The 26,921-nt window shown below is 44.7% G+C and overlaps 2 protein-coding genes across 3 annotated transcripts in view; both read left to right on the top strand.

Annotated features, from left to right (window-relative positions):
* The window catches only part of Cep57l1 (centrosomal protein 57 like 1), a 64,108-nt gene extending 41,409 nt beyond the window's left edge, over positions 1-22,699 (top strand). Inside the window, exons 3-11 of one of the 2 annotated variants that reach the window (XM_051164288.1) lie at positions 13-192; positions 2,061-2,182; positions 12,113-12,229; positions 14,183-14,260; positions 14,806-14,892; positions 18,504-18,578; positions 19,118-19,257; positions 20,537-20,681; positions 22,251-22,699. In XM_051164288.1, coding sequence (XP_051020245.1) covers positions 13-192; positions 2,061-2,182; positions 12,113-12,229; positions 14,183-14,260; positions 14,806-14,892; positions 18,504-18,578; positions 19,118-19,257; positions 20,537-20,681; positions 22,251-22,457 — 1,151 coding nt within the window. In that variant the 3' untranslated portion in view covers positions 22,458-22,699. The remainder of the gene's footprint in view (positions 1-12; positions 193-2,060; positions 2,183-12,112; positions 12,230-14,182; positions 14,261-14,805; positions 14,893-18,503; positions 18,579-19,117; positions 19,258-20,536; positions 20,682-22,250) is intronic. The other variant, XM_051164287.1, reaches the window with a different exon arrangement.
* A 3,190-nt stretch (positions 22,700-25,889) lies between these two features.
* Positions 25,890-26,921, top strand: part of LOC127205081 (uncharacterized) — a 176,460-nt gene continuing 175,428 nt past the window's right edge. Inside the window, exon 1 of the mRNA XM_051164240.1 lies at positions 25,890-26,165. The gene's annotated coding sequence lies outside the window, so the exon portion shown is untranslated. The remainder of the gene's footprint in view (positions 26,166-26,921) is intronic.

Below are 26,921 nucleotides of genomic sequence, written 5' to 3' on the forward strand. Positions count from 1 at the left end.
TCTTTTCAATAGCACTTGTTTCAGCATTAAAGACTCTCCAGGAGAAGATTCATCGTCTGGACCTGGAGAGGACACAGGCTGAAGACAACCTGAACGCTCTATCCAGGGAAGCAGCAGAGTATAAAAGGGCCCTGGAAAATGAAACAAGTGAGCGGAACCTGGCGCACCAGGAGCTGAGTAAACAGAAGAAAGGTCAGCAATCGATCGGGGGTCCTCAGGCATGTGGGTGGCAGGGGTTACAGTTTGAAAACAAAAGCCCAGCTGAAGCGATTTATTCAAATATCTCTGCTCCTATGATCTGAGCAACCTTGAGGCCTTGGTCTTGGGCATTTTCACATTTGTGGGCAGTTAATGTAACTATGAACTCACCTGCATTATATCTATCATCCTAGCTCACAATTACATTTTGGGGGGCAAGGGTCGCACATGTATCCCAGGCTGGTTTTGAACTTGCTGTCACCAAGGATGTTCCTCCTGCTTCCACCCCAAGTGCTGGGATTAGAGGCGTGCACCACCACACTTGGCCTGTGCAGTGCCAGAATGACAGGTGTGCACCACCACGCTTGGCCTGTGCCATGCTGGGATGACAGGTGTGCACCGCCATGCTTGGCTTGTGCAGTGCTGGGACTAAAGCATTCCTTCAGTTGAGCTGCAGCCTTGTCCCCAGGTCAGAAATATTTACTAGTTAAATATATAATTAAAGAAAATACCTAGGAAAGTTCTGTTTAGAAATTAGAATATTTTTAGAATGAATAATAAAACCCAGCTAAGCCCGTGATATCATTAAAATGCTTATATTTTCATTAACTTTAATTTAAATTTTTTGAAATATAAAGCAATGGTAGTAATTAAACAATATAAAAATAATAAAAATAAATGGAAAATAATTTTACTCAAATTGAGGAGTACAGAATTAGAGGAGCTAGGTAGATAGGTAGACTTCTGTGGGAATTAAGAAAAGGATAGTAGATAAGAATTTTAAGAAATTTAGAGTGTGAGTTCTTTGTATAATTTTTCTTCAAAACGTTTTTGTTTTCCTTCTAAAACATTGATCCATGTAAAGCTTCTGTTTGTGTTTACCTTACAAACAGAATGAAGAATGAGAAGAAAAAAAAATGAGATAACTGAATGAAAGTAAAACTGATGAAAGTAAGAGAGTTAAAATTGGTTACTTGCCCTTATAGAACTGAGTGCTCAGCGGTCAGCCAGGCACGGTGGCGCACACCTTCAGTCCAGCATCTGGGAGGTGGAGGCAGTCCAGGCTCTGTAAGTTTGGAGCTAGCCTGGTCTATATCGCAAGTTCCAGGCTAGTCAGGGCTACAAAGTGAGAGACTGTTTCACACACGCACTCGCTCTCTCTCTCTCTCTTTTTTTTTTTTTTTTTTTTTCTTATATAAAAAGAAAAATAGTAAAGGAGTAGAGGAGAGAGCCAGTGCAGTGGCTGCTCGCTGCCAAACTTGATGACCTGAGTTCAATTCCCAGCACCTAAATGGTAGAAAGAGAAAACTGACTCCCACAGGTTGTCCTTAGACTCCCACATAGTCTGTCTCCCCCCGCCCCCCCTCCTGTTTGAAGTATACCTTCTATCTTTTTAGGGAAGATATTGTCAAGCCACTCATATGTAATTAATATTATGTATTACATGACATAGAATACATAACATGTAACAAATAATATTGCTTATAATAATACGTAAACAAACGAATGTTTAAAGTTACTGAGTAAGAGCACCTGTAGTAAGAGAACGAGGCCCTGAGTTAGAATCTCCTGCACTGCAGCCCCATCTAAGAAAGCCGAGCACGGCTGCGAGTGCCTCGCTCCGGCTTTGGGGGTCGGCGGGAAAGAGGCAGATGCCTGTGAGACCTGACTCAGGGAAATAAGGCCAAGAGTAATAGAAGACAACACTGGACGTCCTCCCCTAGCTTGTGTATGTGCGCACACATGCATGCACACCCGTTTGCATCACACATATAACAACACGCACACATGAGCTTACATAATAAGTAAACCTCTGGCCTTTGTGATAAGCGGCTGATGGACGCGGTTTTGTCTTTGTGTAGATATAAGCATTCAGTTAAGCTCGGCGCAGTCTCGCTGTACCCTTCTGGAAAAGCAGCTGGAGTACACAAAGAGAATGGTTCTCAACGTAGAGCGGGAAAAGGCGATGATCCTAGAGCAGCAGGTAAGCGTGGCTCCCTCTGAGGCATGCCAGCATACTTTAATACGGTTTTCAAGAGTATAATACGGGAACCGTTTCGTACTATAACCCTAGCAGGAATGACGCCATGGCTAGGATGTGTTCACCTACAGTGATGGTAGACTCTGCCATTTAGGCCAACATTTTTGCAATGAAGACAAGAAAAACTTAACAGAGGCAGCACAGGAAAGAAGGGAGGAGGAGGAGAGGAAGGGAAGAAGAAGAAAGAAGATGGCCTAAGGAGGTGGCGAGCAGTCACCAAGTCAGACTCTGTGTACGGATTTAAATCCCAAAAGTTCTGCCCGATGTTGAGGCGCATTTCTGCTGTGACTTCAGAGGGCAAGTTGAGACAGTGCTTCTGACAACTGCCCTTCTGGGTCAGGAAATCAGTTGAAGTCTGCATGGAGCAAAAGGCATAGGAAACCTCAGGCCGAGTGCTTTGTGAGGTTGAGTAAGGAAGCCAGCAGCGTAGATCACAGCTCTGTTCCAGGTCGGAGCAGTCTAGGAAACCTTAGACACTGAAATCAGATTCCAGCCGTTCTGGACTACCAGTGTGCTATGCGACCTCAGGTCATGTGCAAGCCCCTGTCCGACACATGAGAGACTTTCAACCCAAACTAACCAGGCAGAGAATGGAAGTCATGACAGGGAATCAGCATCCACAGAGACCACATGGACACGCCCACGGGAGAGCACAAGGACACACCCACAGGAGAACACAAGGACATGTCCACAGAGACTACACGGGCACGCCCACGAGTTAGCGCTGAGTAAGCGGTGGCCCTGCCAGACCGCAGCTTTAAACTGGCACGCTTGCACTAGTCAGGAAAGGGGGTGCTGCAGCGAGAGCAGAAGAACCCCTTGGGTTGAAAAGCTTGAACCCACTCTGGATAACAACCCGACTGTGTCTCAAAAAGAAGCAGGTAAAGGAAGAAAAAGAAAATTTCTATTGAATATTAGAAATCATCATGTGATCAAGCCAATTTGAGAAAGAATAAAATACTAAAAACGAAATTTAGAATTAATAGAGCTGCTACACAGTTACCAGACAGAGTTCGAGAAATGGACACACATCACCCAGACCAAGAAAGGGACAAAATTATAGCAAATTCAGAAAATAAGAAAAGACACCGTGTAAGAGTAAGAAAGATCTAACTGAATATATAGCTGAAGGCTAAATGGAGAGAAAAAAGGACGTAGAAGTAATACTTGGCTGGGCGCTGGTGGTGCACACTTTTGGTCCCAGCACTCAGGAGACAGAGGCAGGCAGATCTCTGTGAGTTCAAGGCCAGCCTGGTCCACAAAGTGAATTCCAGAATGAACAAGGCTACACAGAGAAACCCTGTCTCTAAAAGCAAAACAAAAGAAAATTGAAATCATACCACACAGTCCAGAGGCATGTAGGACTGTCAGCTTATCTGAAAAGGTGCCGGGTGCAGTGGCACAGCCTTTAGTCCTGGTGCCCCGGTAGAAAGGCACACCCATCTTCCTGAGTTCAAGGCTAGCTTGGTACAAGGCGAATTCCAAAACTACATAGACAGACTGCATCTCAAAACAAAACAGAAACAAAAACAAAATAAGTAGATAAAGTGTTTAGTGTTTATTTCTGCTTACACGTTTCCATCGTGGTTGTTGTGGCTGCTTTGGACCTGTGGCGTCATAGCAGGGACACACAGGAAAATAAAACCACTCACTGTGCTGGAGCCGTGAAGTGTGGAGGCCGCAGCCCCCATCCCAATGACAGCCCACACCTCTCAGCCTATTCAAAACCAACACAGAAAAGCTGGGTTTTGTACTGATTTTGTGGCATGTGTGTCAGGTCTCTGTCTTTCACAGTGTCGTCCTAGTGGCCATAAGTTACTTGAGTTTGTGCTTTTCAAACATATTTCTTCACTACTTTCGGAAAAGAACTTTTCTGGATGTGAGTCCTTCCTGCCAGGCTTGGAGATGCATCTTTCCTGGCTGTTAGGACTCCGCAGAGAGGTTTGACATCACGTTGGTGGGCTTGCCTTTGTTGATGTTTTTCTCTGGGTGCTTGTAGTATCGTTTCTTCTGTGGTTCTGGTCTTTTAAGTGGAATGTATCGTGAGGAGGCTCTTCTGTGGGCATGCCGATTAGAGTCCTCAGTGTCCCTTGTACTTGGAAGTTGAGGAAAAAAATAATCTCAGTGCTGCACAAAGGAACACATGACCATAGAAACACGAAATTGTGCATGGTGGTTTCTTTTTTTAAAAAGGGGGGTCTTCTACAATCCAAACTGGGCTAGCAAGTAGCACCTCAGCCAACAGGCCTGTCTTTTATCGCTATTATAGGTGGTGATTGCATCTCACCCCATTAGTGAAAGCTTGAGTTCACAGTCTAATGTGATTGGCTAACTAGCAGAAATGAGAAAGGACGCTTCAGGAAATACGGACCTTGTTTGACTAACGACCTTTGTGGGGGGAAATTGTTTCTCACACTGGCTGTCTATTTCCTTCCCTAGATTTGGGGACCGTTTTGCTATAACTCATTGACTGTATAACTTTTCCTACTTATGTGACGGTATAACTGACCAATGCAACTGAAGCAAAGGAGGGCTGTGTTTGGGCTCATAGTGTCCCTGTGTATAATCCATCACGATAGGACAGGCAGCAGCTGGGTACATCGCATCTTCTTCAGTCAGGAGGCAGAGAGAGACAGGTGCTGGCTTTCTGCATCTCCTCTTTTTATTCACCTCAGGACCCCAGCCACCTTTGCTCAGGGTAGGCCTTCCTCCTTACTTAAACCTTTCTGGAAACACCCTCATAGGCATACCTATAGGTGTGCCCATGGTGATGCTAAGTCCAGTCAAGTTGGCAGTGAAGATTGACCACCACAGTTCCGCCCCTTGTCAACTTGACACCCACGCAGATATGCTTTAACTCATCGCTTTCCACACCACGCATCCAAAAGTCTCATTTTCACCTCATAACATAAAGTACTTCAGCCCATCTCTAAAAATTTCTGTAATCTGCTAACAGTCCAAAACTGGTCCAAAGTCCAAAGCCTCTTCTGAGACTCAAGACTAACCCTTCACTCTGAGCTCCTGTAAAACCCAAAAGAAGTTATGTTTTAAAAAAAAAAAAAGAAGAAGAAGAAGTTATGTACCTCCAGTACACAGTAGTACAGGGTAAACACTACCATTATAAAATAGAGGAGTGGGGCCGACAGTATGCCCTGTGCTGCCAATGTGGCAGCTAAGGACTATGGTAGAACCATCCGAGCTCCAACAGCCTGGGGCCTGCCCTGCAGGTCAGCCTTCACCTTGATTGCTTCATGCAGTGGCCTCTCAGGGACTTGGAACCTGTCACATATTGCCTACCTTCAGTGGCCTTCAGACAACTTGGTACAAACCTTGATGACCACTCAACCATCTGGATGGCACTACCAAGTTCTTCTGCCAGCCCAAGATGTAGTCTGACCACTTGGGCCAGAGTTGCAGTGGTCTCTGTGTGCCTACACGTTGTTTTCAAAGAACTTGTATTTTTACAAGTTGGAGCCTTCCATGGTCCAGGCCTTACCCGCATAGCGCTTGTCCTATTGTTCAAGGAAGAGGACCAGGTTTCTCTTTAATTGTGCTAATATCTGCCCATCCCACCTTGGCTGCAATGTTTAATTTGCTCAGTGCTCTTCTGACTACACTACACATATTTATATTTTCCTGGTCTCTCTCTCTCTCTCTCTCTTTTTTTTTTTTTTTTTTTTTTTTTTTGTTTGTTTGTTTGTTTGTTTTTGGTTTTTTGGTTTTGCCCCCTCTCAAAGTACAATCTCAATACAGTCTTCCATTGAAATTTCTTCTACCAAACAAACTTTTTAAAGATTTTTGAAAGATTTAGTGTGTGTGTGTGTGTGTGTGTGTGTGTGTGTGTGTGTGTGCATGTACACATGTATACACACATGTGTGGGTGCCCAAGTAGGCCAGAAGAGGGCCTTGGATGTCCTGGAACTCAGGTTACAGAGAGTTGTGAGCCAGCAGATGTGGGTACTGGTGCAAGTCTTCTAAAGAGCAGCAAGTGTGCATAAGTGCTGAGCCATCTTCAGCCCTGTCCTTCATTTTTGAATTCAGCCTCAGCTGAGTCCTCAGGACATGGGCAGAAGGAGTCGCAACTCATCACCAGACTGCAGTGTGAGGAGCCTGCAGCTCCGTTCCTCTGATCAAGTCCTGCCCTTTTGGGATTGCATGAACTTGGGTGCATGTTTTTTCCTCCTGGCCTCAAGCTCCCAGAACAATGACTCCTAAGACTCAACATATCTTTACAAATACCTAGGCCCCACTCTGACCAGCTCATAACTTAAAAGAACTCATTTATACTAATCTACATTCTGCCACATGGCTGGTTACCTCTGCTCAGGTGCCATGCATCTGTCCTCCTCACATCTTCCCAGGTGACTTTCATGCTCTTGGTTCTGTCCCAGAATCCTCTCTGCCTACTAGATGGTCCACCTTCTATTCTACCCTTTCCTATTGGCCACAGGTTCTTAATTGACAGGCTTTACATCTGTTGGGTACACAAGATGTTCTCTCTACAGACACCACTTTGTATTTATTGGTTTTCTCATTTTCTAAGCCTTCGCAGGATGGCCACTGCACTCTGCTTATAGGATTCTAGGACTCCTCCAAGTCACAGCTCCAGGCTCTCTCACATTTTTCCTATAAAGTAGTTTCAAACACTCAAGAACCTATGGAGTCAGGTTTGTCACTGCAAGAGCCCACTCCCTGGTGTCAACTTCCTTTGTTAGTTTTCTTGTGACAAAAGGACTCAAAGAAGAGTTTACTTTGGCCCACAGTTTGAGTGTACACGTCATGGGAGGATAAGAAACACTGACTATGAGGTTTCCCATCAAATATAATGAAATGTGTTTAAGACAAGAAAGTCAAATGTTGTTATCTTTTCCACCTTATAAAAAATTTTAGCAGTGTTTTAACTACCCCCCCCCCACACACACACCCAGTAAAATTTCTGTTTACACAAGCCCTGCCACATTCTTGGTTGAAGTCACTGACCCCTACCCCTTTCATTTCCTGTGCACTGTTTTATTTTTTGTTTCAGACTAGCCAATTGCAAAAGACTGAGGTTGGACCCCAGCCAATGGGAAAAAGACAGTCACCTCCTGAATTAGCATAAAAACCAAGTGCATTTCCTGTCCCAGTGCTTGTTCCTCTGTTTGGGGAGCAGCACGCTTTGTCCCGACACTTCAGTTCCCAGGGGTGGTCTCTTTCTTTTCCACCCCACACTTATTTCTAACAGAAGCAGAAATGGTCCCTGCTGGTCACGTTGCATCCACAGGCAGGAAGCTCTGCTTCTGTTCTTTTTATTCTGTTTGTGACCCGCATCCCGTGCTCAGACCCTGAACCTCCCTGTAAACACCCACACAGGCACACCCAAGGGTGCATGTCCACGGTGATCCTGCATCCATCGGGTCGGCAATGAGGATTAACTGTTAGCTTTTATCTCATGTCCTTCTGCCTGAGGGAGTCTTAGATGCAATGCGTGCTCCTGGCCCAGAGTTCCTGGAGGTGCATTCCTGCGTGCACGGTTTCTTATTGAAGTCCGAATGTGATATTAATATTCTCTCTGCCTTTTCTTCCACTGCTGACACTCTTCATTCTGCCAGACCTAGTGTGTCTGTGATGCTCCCCCTGTGTTTTCTGTTTGGCTAATTGGGTTTTTCGTGTCCCCCCCGCCCCATGTCAGTTTCTTTCCTGAGTTTCTTATCGGTTTCTTACTTCATCAACCACATCCCAAACTGATTTCCTTTCTTTGTTTATTTGCTTGCTTTTGTGTTCTTTGAAGTCACTGTGTGTTTTGTTAACAAGTACTCTTCCAGTCCTCTCCCCAGCATCTCATTTTTTTTTTTTTTTTTAGATGTGCTAATTGAGGGGTTTTGGTCTTTGGAGGTTTGTAGTCCTGTTTTTATGCTGTTCGTGGTTTCTGTGTCTGTTGGTACAGACTGTCTTCTGGTTTTGTTTGGGGATCTTAGTGGGCAGCCTTCTGGTGAGGACTTAATGCTCAGTCACACTTAGAAAGGAGAAAAGAGCAACACCACCAGAACAAACAGGAAATAAAAACACAAGAGCCATCTCCTGTTGCACTAATGACACAGGATAGAAAATGGTAAGAAAATGATGTCAAGTAAGCTATGAAGTTAGCATTTGTTTAGGTTAAAGTTAGACAGCAGGTGAGGAGAGGAAGCAAGCAGAGCACTAAATCAGGGCCGTGCCTGGAGGTCTCCTTGATTTCTAACCCTGCTCCACACGGACTGTCCTGCAGGAGACACACAGCTGTGTCATGTACTCTGCTGGGGAGTCAGAGCTCCCTCTTGCTGGCCCTGAACTACATGAGTACCAAAGCGGTTGAGTCTGACGGTGGGCTGGGAGCCAGGCACTGATTCCTAACACAGGTTCCTAATGTAGGTGACTCTAGAGGTCTGGTCCCCATAGACCTTGTACTCAAGCCTTCCAATGTCCACAGTTATCCTTAGGCAGTGGAGCGTGCTCCCATCCTTAGGAGAAGGCAGAACTCCATCCACCCCATCCTCCCCTGCCAGAACTCAGCTTCCTGCAGCCTGAACCTCTTAAGTCCCAAGTCCCCTCTTTCACCATGCTCCCTTCCCTCATCGTTCTCCCTCCCTTATTGTGCTCCCTCCCTTACGGTGCTGCCTCCCTCATTGTGCTCCCTCCTTCACCTGCTGCCCCCTCCCAGGGGCTATAGCATGTACCGCCAGGCTACTGCCTGCCTTGTGGTTATTACTGGTTTTTTCAGGTCCCCAGAATAGCTCAGTCTTTAAACAATAGGCTGGCTCCCTTGCAGAGAACCTGCCACAGTCCTCTGAAATGGGCACTAACAGAGGATGTCCTTGAATGTTGACCTGTCACACAGGAGGAGTCACCATCTGAAAGAGTCCCCAAATGGCTTGGTAGCTTTCAAGAACTCCCTCACCATGCAGTCTGCCTGGCTGACCTTTTGGGCTAGGGTCTCCCTCCTTCTGCCTCAGAGCCACAGCTGAAGCCATGTGTTGCCCACTTCCCTTTTTTTTTTTTTCCTTAAGATTTATTATTATGTATACATTGCTCTGCCCGCATGCCAGAAGAGGTCATCATATCACATTATAGATGGTTGTGAGCCACCATGTGGTTGCTGGGAATCGAACTCAGGACCTCTGGAAGAACAGTCAGTGGTCTTACCCTCTGAGCCATCTCTCCAGCCCCCCCCCCCCCCCCACTTCCCTTCTTTGCACTTCTCACCTGTCTTGTCCTTTGGGACTTGCGATGCACTTCTAATCTTTCTCTTTGGAATAGTCTGTTTTCTGACTCTTAAGGGTCACTCAGAAGCAGCTTCTGACCTGCCTGTCCCCCCAGGGGCTTCCGTGCAATCTTCAAACTACTATATTTTTGTAGCTAAAGCTATCAAATCCCTACTCTGCCCTTTTTCCTATATCTGACAGCCTTTGGTCACTTTTATTTTCATTCTATTCACATGAAAATATTTTCAAATCTTACTAGTGGTTTTTTGTGAGCATGCATGCTTGTGTGAGTGGTGCAAAGAAGTAAATCCTGGGCATCGTGCGTGCCGGGCAGAGCATCGCTGTTAACTACCCTTTACTCACTCCTTCATTTATAGACATGGTCTCAACCTAGTGCTAGGGTGGGTTTGAACTCACAGTCCTCCCCCCTCAGCTGCCCAAGTGACTGGTGTTTCTGCCATGAACCACTACACCCAGCTCTGGTGATATCTCTTAAAATAATATTGTTTCTTTTTCCCGCAGAAATATGTATTCTAATTTCCCACAGTCTGCCATGAATTACTATTAAGATCCTTAACATGAAAGACCCTTTCTACTGAATGCCTCTATTTGTACCACAGCTTCGTTGTGCTTTTACATGTGCTATAAAACCAACCCACAGTTCACTGTTAGTTCTTTTAAACCGTCTATTATTCTTTAAAGAAAATGACAAGGAAATTATATATTTATTTACATTTTAATCATTTCCAGTGCTTTTCTCCTCTTTACATAGATTGAGTTTCTTCCAGGCTGAAGGAAAAAAATGCCCCAAATTCCCATAGCATTCATACATGCATGAAAAACAATCCAACATCCTCATTTTTTAATTATAGGAAAAGGGAGGCATATAAGCAGCCTGCCCCCTGGGTTGTTTAGCAACCTCTGACGTCACAGCCCACCATCAGGATATAAAAGGACAAACCCACTTCCTGTGTGTGTGTCTGTGTGTGTCTGTGTCTGTCTGTCTGTCTGTCTGTCTGTCTGTCTCCCCCTGGGGTGCTCCTCCCTTCTCCACTTCCTTCTTTCCTTCCACCTTCTCCTCAGCTGGGACAGCAGCAGAGGCCAGGACAGGACCTCCTGTTGGCCCTCCAGCTGCTGGAGCTGGCCCACCAGCCCCCACACTGCAGATGAGGCTCCCCAGGGCCTTAGCAAACAAGCCAGGTCAGAAAGGTTCAACATTGACACCAGCTGCTTTAATGAGGGCATTGATCTTACCCTCCATGACTGTCACCTCATCCATTCTGAAGGATGAGGGCTGAGTAGATGCAGGCTGAGCTCTCAGATGGAGACCAGAAGTGGGGGAGGGAGAGCCCCAAGGGAGAGACAGAGAGAGGAGACTTTTATATCCTGGACCCCTGAGACACACCTGGTGGCACGCTGTGATAATATCAGAGGTTCCTAAGCAACCTAAGGGTCAGGCCACTTATATGCCAACACAGAGGCATTAGTAAACACAACAGCAGCTGGATCCATCAGATCTACAAGTTGAAGCACAGGAGGATGAGGGCGCTCAGAGGCTCAGCAGGGATGCACAGGTGAATGCAGACAGCATCCCCAGAGGAGGTTCTCAGGGGGCCCAGGTTCTGTGGGTCTCGTAATATCTTCTCCTTTGGTGCATAGAGTCTTAACTTGGCCCCAGGTGGGCAGACTCGACTAATGATGACATGGTCGACATCGTCTTTTGCCCTTTGGCGGGAGGTTTCCTATCTTCCTGGTGACCTCTGCTCGTCTCCTCACCTTCCACCATCGTCTGTGGTGGCCTGGAAACTGGAGGAGCCAGAAAGGAATCTGTAGTGTTTCCATGGCTCCATCTGCAGCGACAGGCGCGTACCCCTTCTCAACCCTCCTCTGGAGAAGGAAAAATAGGGCAGGTTAATGCTTCAGCTGCTTATTTCCTTCAGCCATAAAACCAGGGCGGTTGGAGTGTGTGTGCGCACGTCTGTTGAGAATGATCTTCACCGTAAGCAGAATCTGAGGCTATGTGTAAGGGCTTATGAATTAACTGTAATAGATGACTCAACGGAGCTCGTTCTACCTAGTGGGCCAAGGAAAAATCATGAATTATCACAACTTCAGCTTATATGAAAATCCCCAAGCTTACCAGCTGGACAGTGATTTCCTATCCTTTCACAGTAATATGCAGGCGAAATTTAAAAACCTGTAGAGTTCTGTAATGCTCTTAAAAACTGATGGTTAGTTAAGGATAATCTACAGCGAGGGTGTTGTTGGCCTCGGGTCCTTCATGATTAACTAATTGAGCAAGAAGAGTAGAGTAAGCAGTTAGCCTCTTAACAACCCTGATGGTGTGAATAAACGCATTCCAAGGGTTTACCCTCGTTAGTGTAAGTTTTGCCGTGCTGCCCTCCCTATGCACTGTTGTATAAGGCTGCGTGGAGGAATTTATTCTGCCAGTGCTAAGTCAGCAACATGTTCATTGCAGAGTATATTGGCTCCTTATAGGGATTTGGTTTCCTAGTTTTCTGCTCATAAATGCCTAACGTATATACAGGTATGAACATGTTCCTAGCATCCGATTTATGTTATATTTTGATTTGCTATCCTGATCCATAGTCATCACTGGCCAAGTGTAACTTTTGTTTTTCCTCTTTTCCAGGCCCAGCTCCAGTGGGAAAAAGAGCAAGATCAGATGAAGCTGCACGCCAAGCTTGAGAAGCTCGATGTCTTAGAAAAAGAGTGTTTTCGACTGACAGCAACTCAGCAGACAGCAGAGGTAAGTCCCGGCTTGTCTCAGAAGCAATGGCGCCAGGAGCGAAGCAAGGCTGGCATTGTACGTGAGTGCACGGGGATGAGAGCAGTTCATGTACAACTCTCATAACCCGAGTAATCCCTGCCGTGGAGAAGGTGTGTTCTGTCACGGCATGAGCGAGCTTGCCTTCTGATGCTAAGTATCATTCAGGCTGCTAAGATGGCAGAACATTTCTGTTCCCCTGGCATCTGACCTAATGGGTATTGGAAGACAGTCTTTACTGCTTATGCTTGTGCCTGTCCTACGTCCCTCCCTCCCCCCCCCCCCCCCCCCGAGTCTGTCTCATTTCCCAGAATTGTTCTAGAACCTCTTTTCCTTTTTGTAGCCCCTCTTACATTCTTCAATACTCAGAAGTCTCTCCCTTTGACACTTCTGCCATGGTTCCTGTTAGAGGTAACACACAAACATATAAAATGTGTCCTTTTCAGATAGCTCTCATCGCTTTGCAGTTTCACGTTTCCTGTTTGTTACTCCTTTAAATTTGTTACTGTGCGTGGGAATGATGGGGGTGGGGCGCATGTATGCCATGGCATGTGTGTGGAGGTGAGAGGACAGCTTTGTGGCTTGGTTCTCTCCTCCCATTTCTGCGTGGTTCCAGGCATGGAACTCAATTGATCATAGTTGCATGACAGGCTCTTTGCCCACTGGGCATCTTGCTAGCTGTTGTGTTTATTGCATTCCTTGTTTGACAGACTAAGATCTTAAGTAACCAGCGCCATGCCTACCATTTCTGAGATGTCTTCCTGCCCTGCCCTATCACATGCATGTGGCCAATATTGTCCCTCATCACATGCATGTGGCCAAAGTTGTCCTCTTGTCATGTGTACATGGCTAAAATTGTCCCCCATCACATGCAGCCAACATTGTCCCCCCACCACCATGCATGTGTGGCTAACGTTGTTCCGCCATCACATGCCCGTGGCCAACACTGTGGTTGTTTGGTTTTGAATGGATGTTGAGGCCCAAGATCATAATAGCTTGAGCTCTAAAAGCTATAACATTCTTGGAAGCTTCACTGTGCTTCTGTTGGTGGGTGGGAACAAAGCTGCGGGTTAATTCTCTGTGGATCAGGGGTGGCCATGGATAAAGCTGTGGGCCATTTCTCTGTGGATCAGTGGTGGCCATGGATAAAGCTGTGGGTTAATTCTGTGTGGATCAGTGGTGGCCATGGATAAAGCTGTGGGTTAATTCTCTGTGGATCAGTGGTGGCCAAGGATAAAGCTGCGGGTTAATTCTCTGTGGATCAGTGGTGGCCAAGGATAAAGCTGCAGGTTAATTCTCTGTGGATCAGTGGTGGCCACGGATAAAGCCGTGGGTTAATTCTCTGGATCAGTGGTGGCCACAGATAAAGCTGTGGGTTATTCTCTGTGGATCAGTGGTGGCCACGGATAAAGCTCCGGGTTAATTCTCTGTGGATCAGTGGTGGCCACAGATAAAGCTGTGGGTTATTCTCTGTGGATCAGTGGTGGCCATGGATAAAGCTGCAGGTTAATTCTCTGTGGATCAGTGGTGGCCACGGATAAAGCTGCAGGTTAATTCTCTGTGGATCAGTGGTGGCCACGGATAAAGCCGTGGGTTAATTCTCTGTGGATCAGTGGTGGCCATGGATAAAGCCGTGGGTTAATTCTCTGTGGATCAGTGGTGGCCACGGATAAAGCTGTGGGTTATTCTCTGTGGATCAGTGGTGGCCATGGATAAAGCTGTGAGTTTGTTTGCTTTTGCTTTGCTCTCCCCATGTCAATAGCAAGGAAGGAAGCATAAGTAGAAAGCCAAGCCAATTCTGATGTCTTTTGCTGTTGCCTTTTCTTACTTTCTGCCCTAACTTGCTAGCTCTTAAAGATCTAGACCCCGTATGATGCTCTTGGACAGGGAATGGGCACACTCGGCTCTGTGTTCTCACATCTTCATCCTCTGCAGGATAAGATCAAGTATCTGGAGGAGAAACTGAAGGAGGAAGAGCACCAGCGCAAGTTGTTTCAAGACAAAGCGTGCGAGGTCAGCAGCGCCCTGTGGTCCGTCACACAGACTGCGTGGCTTTGCGTACTGCATCCCCGTGGGCCAGTCTACACTCAATTTGGGTATTTCCGATTGTACCGCTGCCTCTGACTTGCTGTAGTAGCAAAAGTATCGCTTAGCCAGTATATCCATATACTTGACTGCATTGCCAAAAGGCCTTGCGCGTACACGTGTTCTCAGTTAGGGTCACTGGCGCCTCGCATACATTAGTTTCAGCTTGAGATACACACCCAAGCCAGTATATTGTTCCTTAAAGATTTTTGGGTTTGGGGCTTTTCTTTTCTTTCCTTTTTTTTTTTTTTTTTTTTTTAACATGGAGTGTCGCTATGCGTCCCAGGCTGGCTGTGACCTCCTAGGCTCATCAATCCTGCTTTGGCCCCAACCATGTAACTGCATAACTACAACTAAGCAATGCTTGGCTCTCAGAAAGTACTTCGTCCTTAAAAGCTGAGGTCCTGTCTTTTATTACATATGAAGAAGCTTGTAACAGATCAGTCTCGTGAATTGTCTCCTTAATTTTGTAGCTTCAAACTGGACTTGAAATCAGAAAAATCTTAATGTCCACGATTTCAAATTCAAAGCACTGTAAAGAAAAGAAGAAACCACCAAAGGTATATATCCCTGCCTTTTCTAACTTTCTGGTATATGTGGATTGACCGTTTAAGCTTTTCTTTCCAGAGAGGTTTGAAATATCTCTATGATAAAGGACATTGTCTTAGTTGCTGTTATATCACTGTGAAGGGACACCATAAGCAAGGTAGTACTTATAAAAGAAAGTATCTCACTGGGGGTTTGCTCGCCGTTTCAGAGATTTAGTTCATTGTCATCGCTGTGGGAAGCAGACAGGCTAGAACAGCAGTTGAGAGCGCTGCATCCTGATCTGCAGGTGGAGAGAAAGAGACACTGGGCCTGATGTGGGCTTTTGGAACCCTCAGTGACAGACCTCCTCCAACAAGGCCTTAACAGCCCTCTAATAAGGCCCCACCCACTCCCAACGAGGCTTTCTCCCAGGCCTCAGTTTCACTCCCTGGTGACTGCGCTTTCAAAAATGAGCATACAGAGCCCACTTTCATTCAAACATTAGAGACATGCAATGGAAATGCCAAGTGATGGTGATTTTCATAAGGATACAAAGTTCCCTAAGAGCTAGACTAAAGAAAAGCAGCATCAGCAGTGTGCAAGGCTTAGCTCTCCATTTGCTGGTCAGCTGAGAGGAGCCTGCGGTGGGCAGCAAGGAGCCCAGTTCTTTTTCTGGTTTTAAACTCTTAGAAAAATGTATTGGTAACACTGTTTAAAAAGGTACTTACAAAAAAAAAAAAAAAAAAGTACTTACTAAGTGGTGTGTAGTGGCACATGCCTTTAATTCCAGCACTAGAGCAGCACAGACAAGCAGAGCTCCATGAGTTTAAAACCAGCCTGGTCCACATAGAGAGATCCAAGCCAACCAGGGTTACATAGTGAGGCTCTGCATTAAAAAAGAAAAAAATTCTAAATGCAGCTTTATATAAATACATATACAGTAAAAACAAAATTTTAATTTTATTTATTAGCATTTGAGACAAGGTTGTACATTGGTAGCCCAGGTTGGCTTCAGACTTGCCATGTAGTTTGGACTGACCTTGAATTCAGTCCTCCTGCCTGGACTTCCTGAGTGGCTGGGATGTGGGATTATAGCCACGTCCTACTTATTACGTCTGGCTATCTGGCTACATTTGTTTCTACATTGTATAGTGTGTGTGTGTGTGTGTGTGTGTGTGTGTGTGTGTGTGTGTCTGTGTATCTGTGTCTGTCTGTCTGTGCGCACATATGTGTTTACATGTGTGCATGCACATACATGCACATGCCATGACGTGCATATGGACATCAGAGGACACCTTGTAAGGGCTATTCTACCTTGTGGGCTCTTGGGGATTTTTACAAGGAGCCGTTCACGCTGAGCCATCTCACTGGCTCCTTAATAATTTTTTAAAGAATTCTATAAATGTATTTGGAGTTGAGGAGACGGCTCAGTGATGGTTACTGTGTTTGCTGAGCAAGCATGAGGAACTCAATACAGATGCCCCTTACGTGCCTGCTGGGCATGGTGGCCTCCATGTAATTTGAGCTTTGAAGTAGAAACAAGGAGTCCCTCCATCAAGCTGACTAGAGAAATTAGCCGTGTCAGTCAGCTCTGGGTTTGACTGAAGGGCCTTGCCTTCGATCAATAAGGTAGAAAGGCAGTCCAGGGCGACAGTCAACAGGCTTGGGCTTCCGCTTGTGTGCATACACATGTACACCTGTACTCCTCACACATGTACATACATGTACACCTGTACTCCTCACACATGTGCCTACAAACATAGATATATTCCACAGCTCAAAAAAAGAAAGATAAAAAATAATTTTATAATTATAATAATGAGAAACACTTATTTTGTTTATTTCCTTAATCTGTTTATAATGTTCTGTTTGAATAATGGGATTTGCACTGGAAATGTAAATAGAAAAACACTATAAATAATTTGCAAATGGAACAGTGACTTCTATTCAATATTTCTTTAGCATTATCTTTTATCTGATAGGAATTTTATCTTCATATTTATTATAGAAACTATGAGATGATAAAAGGAGTATCAGAAAGAAAACATAACTTCTGAAAGAGATGAGAGTAACAGCAAATCATTTTGTAAAAGGAACTCTAACGTCACTGGAGATAGGGTCAGAGGTCAGGAGTTGCCATTTATCTCCAATGCTTGTCTCCATGGCCTCAGTTGACTATTCAGCTCATATCATGTTGTACTTAGACCAATGTCTATAAGCGCTAGAGGCAGGTAAGCCCAGCGGGATGGCACTGGGGCTGAGGCAGCAAGTTTGGGAGTTCAGGGACAAAAAGGGATGTGTTGAGTCTTATGGCACTATGCAGACAGAAGAACATATGAAGAGAGCCACAGAGCCCCTACACTGCAGCCAGTCTGTGACTGACACTGGAGAGAGGAAAAGTGTACCACAGTCCCAGCTGGGGACAGCGGTGCACACTGTGATCTCAGTATTTGGGCAGGTGTAGTGACGTACATCTGCAATTCCTATACTCAGAAGGCTAAGACAGGAAGCTCCTGTGTGTAAGACCAACCTGAACTACATAGTTAAGTTCCTGGCCATCCTGGGAAACAGCAGGACTCCTGCCTACACAGGGCCGGCAGGGGGCTGGGGGGTTAATTTGAACTTTTACTCTGTAAATAGTTTGCACCCATGGAAGGCTTTCAGGAACAGGAGAGACATAGAGGTGTAATTCTAATGGTAACTGAGAGGCGTACAGGAAAGTTACGTAGATTGATTACATGTGTAGCATGTTCCTTCCTAGGCACACAGCCCTCCCTGGGCCCCAGCAGCTGTCGCTCTGCTCATTGTCTCTGTAGTCTGTGTTTCAGGAATGTTCTATAGTCAGGCACCGTGACCCATGTCTGCAACCTGAGTACTGAGGAGTTGAAGGCAGTGGGGGCACCATGATTTGAGACTAGCCTGCACCACGTACATAGTGTGAGAAAGACCCAAAGAGAAAAAAGCCAAATAGAGTTTTACAGTTTGAACCTTTGGGGTCACCTTTCCCCCTGAGTCCCATCTGAGTTGTATGTTTACTTTTCCTTTTACACATAGTCCATGTTAAGGGTCTACTGCAGTTTAACCAGTCACCTGTTGAAGGATATGGGTTGTTGTCACTTTTTAGTTATTACAATAAAGCTGTTGTGTGCACATGTTGATGGTTTTGTGAGTGTGTGTGTGTGTGTGTGTGTACATCAGTTTTTATTTTTCCAGGATAATTCTTCAAGAGTGCAACTGTTAGGTCATATGAATAATATATGTTTCAGCTTTTTGGAAACTGCCTAATTGTCATCCAAAGTGGCTTTATCAATATGCAAGTGATGTAGTTTCTCTTCATTCTTGCCAATATTTCATGTCATCCCTTTTCATTTTGCCCATTATAATAGGCATGTGGTGGTGTTTCCTTTTATTATTTTTTAACTTTTTATATTTTATATAAACGAGTTTTCCTAATAACAAGATTGTTGACAAGACTGTCTTCATGTGTTTGCCACTTGTCTTTTATAATCAGATGTTTATTTATTCATTTCTGCTGCCTACATCTCTGGTTGCATTTATACTTACTGTTGATTTCTGAGTTTTCCTTATCATAAATACACTTTAATATAGCACTTTGCTTCCTTTTTCCCTTGCTACTCTTTAGAAAACTAAGTGTTCGAAAACAGAGCCACCTCTGCAAATGGACCACAAGTTCAGAGCGCCGACTTTTGCGAGGGAGGTGAGGACACAAATGATGGTGGTTGTTGAAAAGCTTGGTTTGTGACCACTGCTTATACCCTATCCTAGTTAGCTTCTGTCGCTGTGATGACCACCATGACCATGAGGGGAGGCAGGGTCGATTTCAGTCTGCAGGCTTCCATGAAGGGAAGTAGGGACAGGAACCTGGAGGCAGAACATGAGGCAGAGACCATGGAGGAACAGTTCCAACTGTCTTGCTTCCCAAGGCTTGCTCAGTTTACCACCTGCCCAAGCATGGCTCTGCCTCCAGTGAACGGGGCTCTCCTACATCAATCATTAATCAAGCAAACGCTCCACAGACTTGCCCTTGGTCCACATTCTCTCAGTGGGGTTTCCCCTTCCCAGATGACAATACCTAACCAGCACATATACTATGAAGCACCAGTTAATTCATAGCTATTTTTCTCCCTTCAAGTCGCCCCGTGCAGACTGTTGTGTTCACTCATGCTTGCGAACCTTCTGCAGATGGTGTATCCCTGTGGACTGTATAAGCTTCAGAAGCCTCTCCTAGTCGCGGAGGCACGGTGTCCCTCCAAGCCTCTTGGAACAACTCCCCGTGCTGACGCTGAGCCTCATAACTCAGGAGAGCCCGTTTCCATTTGTGACAATTTGTCTGAACTCTTGTTGGCAATGCAAGATGAGTTGACCCAAATGAGTGTGTAAGTGTTTATTCTATATTAAAAAATAACTGTACACATTTAGATACCTTTTTTCTCGGCACTCTTTAGAATACTGCCGCCTATAAATTCATGTCATTAAGACTTATTTTTAGAAGTTTAAAAACTCTGTTGTGAGAGTGGATATGTGCCATGGTGCAGGTGCGCACAGGGTATGGCCGGGGGGCTAGGCTCTACGCAGCTGGGTAACAGAGGGCTGTGGCTGACCCTGGTCCTCTGTAATAGCAGGACACGTTCTCAACCCTTCAGCAGGGTCTCTAGCTCCCACCGATAAATCCTTAAGTCCCATTGGGCTATTTAGACTTACTTTGTTTTGATCCACAAACTTATTGTTGTTATTTTTCTGCTGTATTATTTTCTACTGCATTTTACTGCTATTATTGCTACTATAGTATTTAACTTTTTAAACTATGTCTAATTACTACCAGTTCAGAGATCTAGACTGACAGATAAATATTACATATCAAATGGATGGATTAGAACGCACATCAGAGCTTTTAGAAGGAAAATAAACTTTTATGTAAAAGCTTTTAGTTATGTGAGGGATTTCATTTTTTATTTTAGATTCAGCCTGGTCTGCATTACAAATTTGAAAGCATTACATTTGCATTAAAAATTGCTCAGTAAGGAAGATCTGCACGGGAGTCAATGTGTTGTATCCCACGCTTAACAACATTTCAGCAACTCTATCAGAACTGTGTGCTCACTGGCAGGCTCACTGCACTTGTAAACACTGCTGCACACGTCACTGTTCTCTTGAAAGTATTAACAATCCCACTCGGAGCTGCAGAGAGCCATGTGCTGCCTCTAGCCAAGCACTGTAGAACTGTTCACTACTGAGCTGAGAACACCAAGAATTTAGATTGTTTTTAGGTTATTGTGCAGCTGGATACTGAGATAGGTCTATATGTATCTAAGCTCAAATGATAAAAGCCTGACTATATTTATCATGATTTACCTGTGTTTCCTAACGATAGAGACTATTTTTGAAGATTAATATTTTACTTCTTACTAAAATTCATAGTTGAACAAAATAATTAGTTGTGACAAATAGATAATCTATAATCGTATATGGTGTTTGCTCTGTTTTTAATCGTGAAAACTACAGTCTATGTATCATGCCAGATATTGCTGCTCTGCAGTCTTTATTTATTGTCTTCTTATTTATTAGTATTGTCAAGTATTGAGCACACGATGTGCCATGCAGACAGGCCCTCTGATTGCGGTGCACCCCAGCCCTGACATTTGCTTTCCTCTGTAGAGAGCACAAAGAACTGCTGAAGCGAATGAGGCAAACCGGAAGCCAGTCCGTCTCCGAAGACATAGAGCATGAGCTGGATCAGCTAGTCAGGAAGATGGAGAGCAAAGGGGACCAGATCGCCAAACTCAGGAAGCATCAAGACATTGTAAGAAGACTCCTTTAAAAACAAACACACACTACTCCTCTGAAAGCTATTGGTCTTCAAAACACAAAAACAATTCCATATTCAAAAAAACTGAAAAAATATATTTATTTATATGTGTGTATGTATATATATATATATATATATATACACACATATATATATATATACATATATATGTGGATCCAGTGTCACATCTCTGTGTGGCCTTCCAGGTGGAATTCTGGAGATATGAATACTAAAAGATACACAGGAGTCCCCTGGGCCTCTTACGGAGAGCCACCCCTGCATGTAATAGGCTTGCTATAGAGTTCTTCAAGATAAGAGAGAGCCAGGTGGAGTCAGGTCTTGGGGAGGCCGTAGGGTAGCTATCATGTTAGCATCCTTCCAGTTACCCTCCCAGCATGCTTTTCTCTCGCCCCTCCCCTCCTTTAGTGATGTCTTTTGTGCCCATAGAGGTAGTACCACATAGAAACCTGATACCACAGTCCTGAAACCATTCTCTCCCTCCTCCTGAAACAAGCTGGGCGTAGCCACCTATAGTCAGTGGAATTCAAGTACAGAGGACGCCATGCTTGTGTTCTAGTAACTAAGGATAACCTGCCCTTTAACATTTTAGCCCGAGAGTTACGAGTGTGACTCCAACCAATGACCCCATCCATGGTTGAACGTAGAGCACTATGACGTCACTGAAGCAAAGGGGTCTTTCCAGGAACCCCCACGTCACATGCGCTCTGTACACCTCTGCCTGGGATGCTCAGCATTCTGATAAGCCACCAGCTTTCAACCCCTACACACGTGCGCACACACACGCACACTTCTATAAGACAGTGATTTGTAAGAACTCTAAATATTACTATATTTATTATGCTATGGCCAAGATAGAAAAATATTTTTTTCATCTCACTGGCTTTTAAGGTTATCTCAAACTTTAAAAAAAAAAAAATATATATATATATATGATTGTGTTGGGGTAAAGATTATACAACTTAGCCAGCTGCAGTGGTGCACACCTTTAATCCCAGCACTCAGGGAGTCAGAGGCAGGTGTACCTCTTGAGTTTGAGGCCAGCCTGGTCTACCAAGAGAGTTTGAGGACAGACAGGGCTGTTATACAGAGAAACCCTGTTTTGAAAAAAAAAAAAAGAAGCCTCCTAGGCAAATAAATGCTAGTGCCTAAGCCCAACTGTTTACTTTGCTATTAAGATCACCTAAAAAAATGCCCACTCTCTTGGAGCTCTCGTTCCCACCTGTCACCCTAGCCTCCAGCTCACACCCGTCTTCCCACTTTGACCTTCTCACTCACACCCGCACAGGAAGAGTCGCCCCAGCTCAAGTGCTCTCTGTATACTGGCTCCTCTGCAGTGGGAGGGGTGAGCTGTGGTAGGCAAGGCTGTCTGTGCATCCTGCGGCTGCCTGGCTAGTGTCAGCTAAGGAGCTGCTGAGCTGTGAGTGACTAGCCGAACTGAACCTTGGATGTAATGCAATCTTTAAGCCACCAATGTAGTCACCTACTTTAGGGCATTCTTATATTAATTTTTACCTAAAATATTAGATTTCCTTTTCTCTACAGGTCTGTAAACTGCAGCAAAGAGTTCAGAACTCAAGGATAAACAAATCTTCAGGTATCCATCAAGAAGATAGCAAGAACATGAAGAACAGCCCTAGGAAATGTGTGAATGAAGCGAACCTTTTCCAGAAAAACAGCAGCTCTCACCCAGTTCAAGTTCACAATGTCCAGCTGAAGCTGAGGAGAGATGACATCACCTGGGAGCAGTGACTGATGGACGCGGTAGCAAACTGTCACCTTAAATGAACCTCGCCCGTGAGATCTCACGCTGTCTACGTGGTTTTTATTTCATATACTTTTGGGAACCCTTGAATTATGTTTCTGGCTTCTATCTAATGTGAAGTTGTATATTTTCGTAATACTGGCTGATGCCCCACCAAGAACCCCCGACTATAAATGATTGCTTTTTGTTGTTATTAACAAAGGCCCCTGGGCGCATCAAGTTTGACACGCATTCGTTTTGCACCTCCCTGAAGGCAAATCTAAGATGCTGTTCTGAGCGGACACTCAACTAAAATCAAGTTAAGTCAAACTCTGGGTGACACTCCACAGCCTCGTTTAGGCAGGCTGTCACCTGCAGATAACACAAAATGAACAGAATCCAAAAAGTGGTTTGTTTCTTAACTTCCCTAGAACCTTACCATGTTTTAAATCAGCAGTGGTTTTGTTTGTTTTGTTTGGAAAGGGAAAAACAGACATTCTGCACTTTTGTGGAAATGCCTTTAAGTCAGCTTTGACATGACAGCTACAAAATGCAACGCACAATTGACTACTTTTTTGAAGACAGCAATTCAGTTTCCTTCCTCTGCTATTCTCTCTTTCTTTCTTTCTTTCTTCCCCCGCCCGCCCCCCCCCCCACAGCCCCCCCCACCCCCGCCATTTTTTGAGCAGAGTTTCTCTGTGTAGCCTTGACTGTCCTGGACTTGCTTTGTAGACCAGGCTGGCCTTGAACTCACAACGATCTGCCTGCCTCTGCCTCTGCCTCCCGAGTGCTGCGATTAGAGGCGTGTGCCACCACCGCCCAGCCCCCTCCTCTGCTCTTCTCACTCTCTCTTACTGCCCTGCTTACCTTTCAGACACCAACCATTGATTTTATCGTACTCTTTTATAACAGACTTTTCCTGGGGTTTGTGTTGTGTGTAATTTGCATCCATATATAACAATGTGGATGTCTAGGAGCCAAGGTTTTATAAGAAGCTAGGCACTTAACTGTCTCCACAGGAGAAAATGAATTCGTAAATATGGTATCTCTTTTTCGACTTTAAAATCAGTGACATCACAGTGGATTTTCTTTGTTGTATACATGTTATATAATAAATGTATACTTTGGCCTTTCTAGAAGCCTATGGAAATTAGTACATCTCTTTGGAACACTTTTTTTTTTTTTTTAATCTCTGGAACAACTAGAAAATTGACATCATCAACTGAGAAAGAAGTAGAAACTAGACAAAAAGCTGTAATAAAGGGAAAAGCTTGGAATTAGGATAGAGGTGTAAGAAACTGGCTAATTCCAAAGCGTCAGGTGGAGTTGTGTGTACCTGAGCCCACATTGGGCAGGAAGTATGCAGGCTGAGTTCATAAACACTGGAGATCGGGAGCCTAAAGAGCTGCTTAAACAACAAAACAAAGACACTATTTTCTTTTTTTTTTTGAGACAGTAGGTCAGGCTGTCCCTGAACTCACTGTGTACTCATGGATCTGAACTGGTTTTTCTGTCTACACCTCCCACATGCTGTACTCATGACATGTGTAGCCATGCCTGGCCATAAAAGGCAGTTTATGTATTTTACATCCACATTTGAGACAGGGTCTCTATAGGTAGCCATGGCTGGCCTGGAACACCCAGAGATCTGCCTGCCTTTGCCTTCTGAGAGCTAGGATTAAAGGTGTGTGTCACAGGGGCCTGGAGAGATGGCTCAGAGGTTAAGAGCACTGGCTGCCCTTCCAAAGGTCCTGAGTTCAATTCTCAGCAACCACATGGTGGCTCACAACCATCTATAATGAGATCTGGTGCCCTCTTCTGGTGTGCAAGAATACATGCAGGCAAAAACACTGTGTACATACATACATATGTACATACGTACGTACATACATACATGCATACATACATGTGTGTGTCACCATGCTCTGCCTAAAAAATGTAATTTTTAAGGACAATCTATTTTCTTAGAAAGTCTCAAAAGGTGTGTGTAACAGAAATAGGGTAACTGTGGGCGTAGGGGAAGCAGAAAACTGTGACTCTTCTTCGTGGCAAGAAGTGCCAGGTTAGAAGGACCATCCCACTGGCAGTTTGCTACAGGGGCTGTGGTTGGAACAGCTCGTAGCAGAGCAGCCCGCCCCCTCTGATTGGAGCAGTGTCTCTCCTGTAATTAGTCAGCTTCTCGGCCTGGAAATGCCCATAGTGTATTCTACCCAAACTCCATCCTGTTTTCTCATCAGTTTCACTTTTCCTCCTCAAGACTATGAGCTTTGTTATTTAAATTTAGAAAGAAGTTTTTTAAAAAAGAAAATCCAGCCAGGGCCATAACACAGCCCTTTAATTTTTGTGCCTTTGTTTCCTGACCACTTAGGAAAATAACTGAACTATTTTATTTACTAATAAAATAACTTTGTGCAAACATAGGGCTGGATTTTATTTAACTCAATGGTAAAGGGTTTGACCTAAGATCAACTCCCCAGCACAGAATTTTAAAAAAAGAAAAAAGAAAAATATGTTGGTAAAACAAAAAATTTAGCTATTTAGAAATACCTGAATATTTCAATTGAGAATTGAAAACTGTCTCATAAAAGTAGAAGATGGTTAAACAGACACTTCAATATTTGAAAGTGAAAAGACTTGGTTCAAAATCAGTCTTCATTGTTGAAGAATGCCATAGAGCCTTGGCTTTTCCTATAACGTGGGGCGAGGGTTCTCCTAACCCTGCCTCACTAGCTTGCTGGAGAAGTACAGCATCTGCAGAGAGTCAGCACTTCAGGGAAACTAAGTCAGTGGTCCTCAGCTTTCCCAATGCTGTGACCCTTTAATACACTTCCTCATGTGCGGTGACCCCCAACCATAAAATTATTTTCATTGCTGTTTCATAACTGTAATTTTGCCACTGATATGAACGGTGACATAAATATCTGATATATGGCTCCTGTGAAAGGGTCACTTGACACCCCCTACACACACACACACACACACACACACACACACACACACACACACACACGGGCTGTGACCCACAGGTTGAGAGCCACTGCATTTTAAATGTGTTTTTTGTTTGTTTGTTTGTTTGTTTTTTTAATCTGAGCAGGGTCGGGAGGGGGAGTAAAACACAAGCTTCTATGGGTTAAAGTCTAAAAGCAAAATTAAGGGTATATTCTTAGTAACTGAGATGGAGTGTTGTAACTTGCTTGCTTATCTGTGTCCTCTGTGGTAGAGGCATTGGCTTGTTTCCTGCCCTAGGGTCCCAAAGAGAGAGTAAAGAGCATGGTGGGGCACCATGGTGCAGTAGTAGCAGTCACACAAGCCGCTGTGGAGTTTGTTTTGGTTGTTGAGGTGATATTTAGTTACTAAGAGACGAGGAAGAATGGTTCTGTCACTCCACCATAGCTACTGAACAAAACAAATCTTTTTTGCAGTCTACCTGCTCGCCAAGGCCAAGACTCTGGGTGGGTGGAGTCAAAGCTTTCTCTCCTGGATGGGGCATTCTCCAGGCAGCCTTGGCGTTGCTAGGGCAACTTCCGCACTGAAACAGGAATGATTTCATTAATGCTCTGACTTCACCGAAAAAGGATTGTTTGGGTTCTATTTAATTAGAAATTGGGGGCGGGTGACGTGACAGAGAATTGGAACTTTCTAGCCAAGGCAAGTCTCAACTTCCAAGAAAGTGTGAAGCCAGAAGCCAGAACATTGCTGTTTGGAGCAGCAGTACTGTGAGTCTTCTAACCCTGGGAAGAGGGGGTATCTAGAATTCACTGTCCTGGGGCAGGTCACAGGCGACGTGACCATTTCTACCCTGTTATAGCTGAAGCTGTTCTTGATCCTCCTGCCTCACCGTCCTGAGTCCGATGCCATGTCGCCAGTTTATAAAGTAGTATTTTTAAGCCATAACAAACTATCAAAAGATTAAATACAAGTTTGGTTTTTGAAAAAGATGTATTCTTTTTAATTAGGTATATGTGAATGTTGTGTGTGGTTAAGTGCACATGAGTTTAAGCGCCCACGGAGGCCAGAGTGCCGGGTCTCCTGGAGCTGGGGGAGTTGACAGTGGTGTCCGAAAGAAGAAGACAAGCCCTTTACCCACTAAGCCATCTCTCCAGCCCCAGTATGTTTGATCTTAAATGCTGTGAGCAGTCTGTCAGGGTGGGGCTGGTTAGTTCTGAAGGAGAGGCTGTACGTCACAACCAAGGCTGGCAGACACACTGCTGGTGTTCCTGCTGTGGCGTGAGCAACTCCTGAGGTGACTTCCTGATATCAGCGCTACTCAGCACTACCTAGAGCTGAGCCACTGAGAGCATTCCAGTCATCGTATGTGACGGTGGGTTAACACCTGTGGACCCCAGACCTCCGTGAGCAAAAGGGCATCTCTGAGATGGGAGCTCTTGGGACCTTTGCATCTTTCCACTGGAAAGAGCTCAGGGTGAATAAATATCCATCACTCACCTGAAAAGGACTTACTCATGGTGATC

Source organism: Acomys russatus, chromosome 21 (genome assembly GCF_903995435.1).
Source record: "Acomys russatus chromosome 21, mAcoRus1.1, whole genome shotgun sequence".
Lineage (NCBI taxonomy): Eukaryota > Metazoa > Chordata > Mammalia > Rodentia > Muridae > Acomys > Acomys russatus.